This window comes from Geospiza fortis, unplaced genomic scaffold (assembly GCF_000277835.1).
Source record: "Geospiza fortis unplaced genomic scaffold, GeoFor_1.0 scaffold509, whole genome shotgun sequence".
Lineage (NCBI taxonomy): Eukaryota > Metazoa > Chordata > Aves > Passeriformes > Thraupidae > Geospiza > Geospiza fortis.
This window is the reverse complement of record NW_005054666.1, coordinates 169,082-175,287: the sequence shown is the minus strand read 5'-3', so window position 1 is coordinate 175,287 and position 6,206 is coordinate 169,082. Positions and strand designations below refer to the sequence as shown.

The 6,206-nt window shown below is 54.4% G+C and overlaps 1 protein-coding gene across 1 annotated transcript in view; it reads right to left on the bottom strand.

Moving 5' to 3' along the window:
* Positions 1–6,206, bottom strand: part of SCARA5 (scavenger receptor class A member 5) — a 27,587-nt gene that overhangs the window by 8,375 nt on the left and 13,006 nt on the right. Inside the window, exon 4 of the mRNA XM_031065018.1 lies at positions 3,889–3,969. Coding sequence (XP_030920878.1) covers positions 3,889–3,969 — 81 coding nt within the window. The remainder of the gene's footprint in view (positions 1–3,888; positions 3,970–6,206) is intronic.

The following is a 6,206-nucleotide window of genomic DNA, read 5'->3' as shown; positions in this document are numbered from 1 at the left end:
AAAAATATATAATGCATTGTAAGCAAAAGTATATAATGCATTGTAATCAAAAGAAAAATATATAATGCATTGTGACCAAAAGAAAAGTATATAATGCATTGTAATCAAAAGAAAAATATATAATGCATTGTGACCAAAAGAAAAGTATATAATGCATTGTAAGCAAAAGAAAAATATATAATGCATTGTAACCAAAAAAAAAGGTATATAATGCATTATAACCAAAAGAAAAGTATATATTGCATTGTAACCAAAAATAAAAGCCTATAATGCACTATAACCAAAAGAAAAGTATATAAAGCATTGTAACCAAAAGAAAAGTATATATTGCATTGTAAGCAAAAGAAAGGTTTATAATGCACTATAACCAAAAGTATATAATGCATTGTAACCAAAAGAAAGGTCTATAATGCAACATAACCAATCCCAGGTTTTACCCCTCATCCTGCAGAGGCTCAAATCCCAAAAGCTGAAAATAATCAGGAGCCAAAGCAATGGGAACAAGGAATTTGAATGGAAAAATAATGGGGGGAAAAATGCCTGGAGCCCTGCATCTCTCATTCGGGCTCTCACAGTCCCACCCTTCTCCTGCGCTTGCCTGGGATCCAGGACGGATTTATCCAGGTGCTAAGGAATTCCTGAGCATCCTTAGGCTGGGCTGGAGCCAAACTGGGCTCTAAAGCTGGAGATCAAGGGAGGGAAACCAGGATCCATGCCGAGGAATTGGGATGTGTCTCCCGTGAGCCCCAGATCTCCAGGATCCATGTTGTCCGAGGGGTTGGGTGTTTGTTGGAGAAGGAGGCAGATGGAAACCCCTGGTGTGAGCATTCCCCACCTCCGGGAGGTGGGAATTGGGGCTGGAGTTCGGGAATTCCTTCACAGGGGACACATCCGAACCTTGGAGGTGACCTCCATCCAACTGGGACCTGGACCTGGACATGGACCTGGATCTGGATCTGCTCCTGCACCAGGACCCAAATCAGGATCTGCTCCTGCTCCTGGACCTGGGCCTGCACCCAGATCTGGATCTGCTCCTGCTCCTGGACCTGGACCTGGACCTGATCCTGGACCTGGTCCTGGCTCTGAACCTGGACCCAGATCTGGATCTGCTCCTGGACCTGGACCTGGACCTGGACCTGGATCTGCTCCTGGTCCTGAACCTGGGCCTGGACACAGATCTGGATTGAGGTGGGAATTGGGATGCTCACCTGGACCTGATCCTGGACCTGGTCCTGGCTCTGAACCTGGACCCAGATCTGGATCTGCTCCTGGACCTGGACCTGGATCTGGTCCTGGCTCTGAACCTGGATTTTGACCTGGATCGGGATCTGGATCTGGTCATGGACCTAATCCTGGTGCTGGAACTGGATCTGGTCCTGATCTTGAACCTTGACCTGGACCTGGATGCCATTGTGGATCTGGTCCAGGACCTGGGCCTGGTCCTGAAACTGGACCTGGAGCTGGATCTGGGTCTGCATCTGGACTTGGATCTGGACCTGGAACCAGTTGTGGATCTGGTCCTGGACCTGATTCTGGTCCTGAATCTGGGTCTGTACCTGGATCTGGGTCTGGATCTGAAATCTGGACTTGGATCTGGACCTGGACCTGCATCCAGTCCTGGACCCCAGCTTGGTCCTGGGCCTGGATCCAGGTCTGGCTCTGGTGTGGAGGGAGGGACGCTGTGCTGGAGACGGGATCTGCTGGGACCTGGGGATGATCCCATGGGATCGATCCAGCGGGGACTCCTCCCGAGCTGAGCTGGACTCAGATCCGAAGCTCCAGCAGGACCTAAGCCTGGCTCTGTGCGTGCGGAGGGAGCCCTGGATTCCCCGGGCGCCGCTGCTCCCGCCCTTCCTGGGCTGGGCTTTTCCAAACTCAGTCACGATTTTCCTCCGGTTTACGAGGAAAAAAATGCTCCAGGAGGAATTCCAGGCCCGGCTCCAGCAGGGATTATCCCCAGCTCCGATCTTTCCCTGCCGTGCCCATCCCCAGCAGGGATCAGGACCTGGATTTCTGCGGGGCGGGGGCAGGAGGGTGGATTTTCCACGGAAAAGGGGATTTTCCATGGAACAGGGGATTTTCCAGGGATACACCTGAACCCGACCTTCTCAGATCCAAAGGGTCGTGCCTGCATCCCAAAAAACCCCTGGAAAAGACCTAAAAATCGTGGCTCTTCCTGAAGGTGAACCCTCCTGGGATTGCTTTGTTTTTCTGTTTGAACAAGAAAAAAAAAAAAGGGGAACAAAAAAAAAGGAAAACCGAGGAAAAGAGCCAATATAATTCTGAGGGTTGTTACACCCAAGAAAAACAGCCACGAGTCCGTCAGTGCCAGAAATTCCAGCTGGAGGGAGAAGGAACACGGGCAGCTGGAGGGGCTGGCCCAGGGAGATCGGATTTCCAGGCTGGCTCTGCCTCGCTGGGCTGGGCCGGGGAAGGAACGATCCCAAAATCCCAGGGTTTGAGCCCAAAGCAGTCCCAGCAAGGTCACAGTGCCTCAGAATCCTTGGAGTAGAGGATTCCAGGCATGGATTTGGGTCTGGAGCTGGGTTTGGGTCTGGAGCTGGGTCTGGGTCTGGGTCTGGATCTGGGTCTGGGTCTGGATCTGGGTCTGGGTCTGGGTCTGGAACTGGGTCTGGGTCTGGAACTGGGTCTGGAACTGGGTCTGGGTCTGGGTCTGGGTCTGGAACTGGGTCTGGAACTGGGTCTGGGTCTGGGTCTGGGTCTGGGTCTGGGTCTGACATCCAGAGTCCTGTGGGGTAGGTTTGGAGCAGGGGATAACAGGGATTGATCTGGATCTGGTCCTGGACCTGGTCCTGGACCTGGTCCTAGATATGGACCTGGTCTTGAACCTGGATGTGGATCCAGATCTGAATTGGGACCTGAATCTGGTCCTGGAGCTGGTCCTGGACCTTGACCAGGCCTTGGACATTGAACTGGACACGGATCTGGATCGACATCTGGGCCTGGACTTGGACCTGAACCTGGACTTAGACCTGGACCTAAGCCTGGACTTAGACCTGGACCCGAACCTGGACCCAGACGGTAACCTGGGTATGAGTCCAAACCTGGATCTGGATCTGAATCTGGGTCTGGATCTGGGTCTGGACCTGGACCTGGACCTGGGTCTGGACCTGGACTTGGGTCTGGACCTGGACCTTGACCTGGACCTGGACCTGTTCCTGGTCCTGGATATGAATCCAAACCTGGATCTGGTCCTGGCCCTGGAGCTCCATGCTGCGGGATCCCAGCGGATCCCTGCTCCCAGCAGGATGGATCCTGTCACCTCCACGGGACAAAGTTGTCCCCAGGGGGATCCTGCCCCCGGCTCTGTGCCATTCCGAGCCCTGCGAAGCAGAGCCGGCATTCCCGGGTTTCCTTCAAATCAGAAACAGCTGGAGCCAAGTCTTCCTCAGGGTGGGAATGTCCTCTGGTGGCTTCCAATGGAATTCCTCCCAAAAACAACGGAATTAAGAAGGGAGGTGGGAAAATTGGCATTTTTGGCATTGGAAAAAGAAAACTCTGGAAAAATCTCGCAGCCAAGGCCCCTCTGCCGGGTTCCTGGTATCTGCTGGAGGGACCCAGCAGCAATTCCAGCCCTGGTGCCTTGGAAAGCTCCGTTTGGGAATGGGGTGGCCAATTCCTGCTCCAGCCTGGCTGGGACACCCTGGAGATCTGGGAATATCAGCGCGGATTTCCCGGAGCCGGGTGGGCCATGACGTTTTTCCCTCCAGGCCGGGTGTTCCAGGATCGGGCAGAGCAGATCCCTCCTCGTGTCCCTCGGGAGCTGGGACACCCCAAGGGAGCGGACCCGGTGGGTTTGGATCAGCCGGGATATCTCAGGATGGGATTTGGGAGGGGTTTTATGGATACCGGGGAAGTTTTCCTTACCTCGGAGCCCGGGAAGGCCGGGCAGGCCGGGCTCTCCCTCCATCCCCTCCGTGCCTCGGTCGCCTTTGGGTCCCGGTGGCCCTGGAACACAACGGGAAGGCGGGAATCACATCCTGGAGTCGGGAATGCGCAGCGGGAGCTCCAGGAGATCCAGGATCACATCCCGGAGTCGGGAATGTGCAGCAGAAGATCCAGAATCACATCCCGGAGTCGGGAATGTGCAGCAGGATCTCCAGGAGATCCAGGATCACATCCCGGATTCAGGAATGCACAGCGGGAGATCCAGGATCACATCCCGGAGTCGGGAATGTGCAGCAGGAGATCCAGGAGATCCAGGATCACATCCCGGAGTCGGGAATGTAAAGAAGGATCTCCAGGAGATCTAGGATCACATCCTGGAGTCAGGGATGTGCAGCAGGAGCTCCAGGAGATCCAGGATCACATCCCGGAGTCGGGAATGTGCAGCAGGAGCTCCAGGAGATCCAGGATCACATCCCGGAGTCGGGAATGTGCAGCGGGAGATCCAGGATCACATCCCAGATTCAGGAATGCACAGCGGGAGATCCAGGATCACATCCCGGAGTCGGGAATGTGCAGCAGGAGATCCAGGAGATCCAGGATCACATCCCGGAGTCAGGAATGTGAAGAAGGAGCTCCAGGAGACCCAGGATCACTGAGGAACATGGGAACAAAGCCGGGACAAAGCAGTTTTCCATGATTTTAAATTTCGGGGATTTGTGGATCTGAAATTCCAAGTTGGATCCCACCAACCTGCTCCAAGTGCCAGGAAAATTCACCTGGAAGCTCCACCTTGAGCGCGACTCCGGGAATTTTCCTTTGGACCAGAAGCTGGGACATTCCCAATGAAATTATTGCAAGAAATCAGGGGAAATACGCATTTTGGGAATGCTCATAGGATCCTGGAATTCAGGGGGTTGGAAAGGATTTTGAGGATCATCCAGAGGCAGGGACACTTTCCATTTGTCCAGCTGGGATGATCCCGTGGGAATTCTGGAGGTATTCCTTGAGGAGAGGATTGGCAGCGGGATTTTGGTAAAATCCCAGGAACGTGCAGAAAATCCCAATCCCGGGTTTTATCCCTCATCCTGCAAAGGCTCAAATCCCAAGAGCTGAAAATAATCAGGAGCCAAAACACTGCGAAGAAGGAATTTGAAGAGAAAAATTACAGGGAAGAGAAAAATATTCCTGGGATAAGAGAAAACAGGGCAGGGAGAGGCTGGGAAGGGTCATTCCCACCCATCCAGGGGGAGGACTGGGAATTGTTTTCCAAGAAATCCCAAAAGCCGGGAATTTGGGAAGCTGAGATCCAGGCAGGGCTCTGGGAGCTGGAAAAGGGGCAGGAAGAGCAGGGATGTGTTTTAATGGATCAGGAATTGGGATCTGGGAATGCTCTGTGGGAATCCGTGGGATCCGGAGAGGGATCTGCAGTGGGATCTGGAGTGGGATCCTGAGCCACGTGAAGGTCGGGAAGCATCCCAGCTGGAGATGGTTTGGGATAGGAAAGGATGATGGGAAACATGGAATTGCTGACCCTGGCTGTCTCTTCCCCAGGGAATGAAGAGCTCCAGGAGCTGAGGGGATAAGGGATGGACTCTGGATCCCAGGGATGGATCCCAGATCCTGGGAATGGACCCCAGATCCTGGGAATGAACCTCAGGTCCCAGGGTTGGACCCCAGACCTTGGAATGGATCCCAGACCCTTGGGATGGACCCCGGATCCTGGGGATGGACCCCAGACCCTTGGGATGGACCTCAGATCCTGGGAATGGACTCTGGATCTCTGGGATGGACCCCAGACCTTGAGATGGACCTCAGATCCTGGGAATGGACTCTGGATCTCTGGGATGGACCCCAGATCCTGGGAATGGCCTCTGGATCTCTGGGATGGACCCCAGACCTTGAGATGGACCTCAGATCCCAGGAATGGGCTCCAGATCCTGGGAATGGACCCTAGACCCTTGGGATGGACCCCGGATCCTGGGGATGGACCTCGGATCCTGGGGATGGACCTCAGATCCCAGGAATGGATCCCAGATCCTGGGAATGGACTCTGGATCTCTGAGATGGACCCCAGACCCTTGGGATGGACCCCAGACCCTTGGGATGAGCACTTCCAGGGATGGGCAGCCTCAGATGTTCTGGAATGCTCCCAGGGACGGTCCCATCCCAGGAGCAGCTCCTGGGACAGGACCCAGGGAGCAGCTGGGCTGGAGGAAAAACCGGGAATGGCAGCTGGGAGAAGCTCCGGAGCATTCCCAGCTCTTCCCACCCCACAGCTCCTGAGGATCACGCCCGGA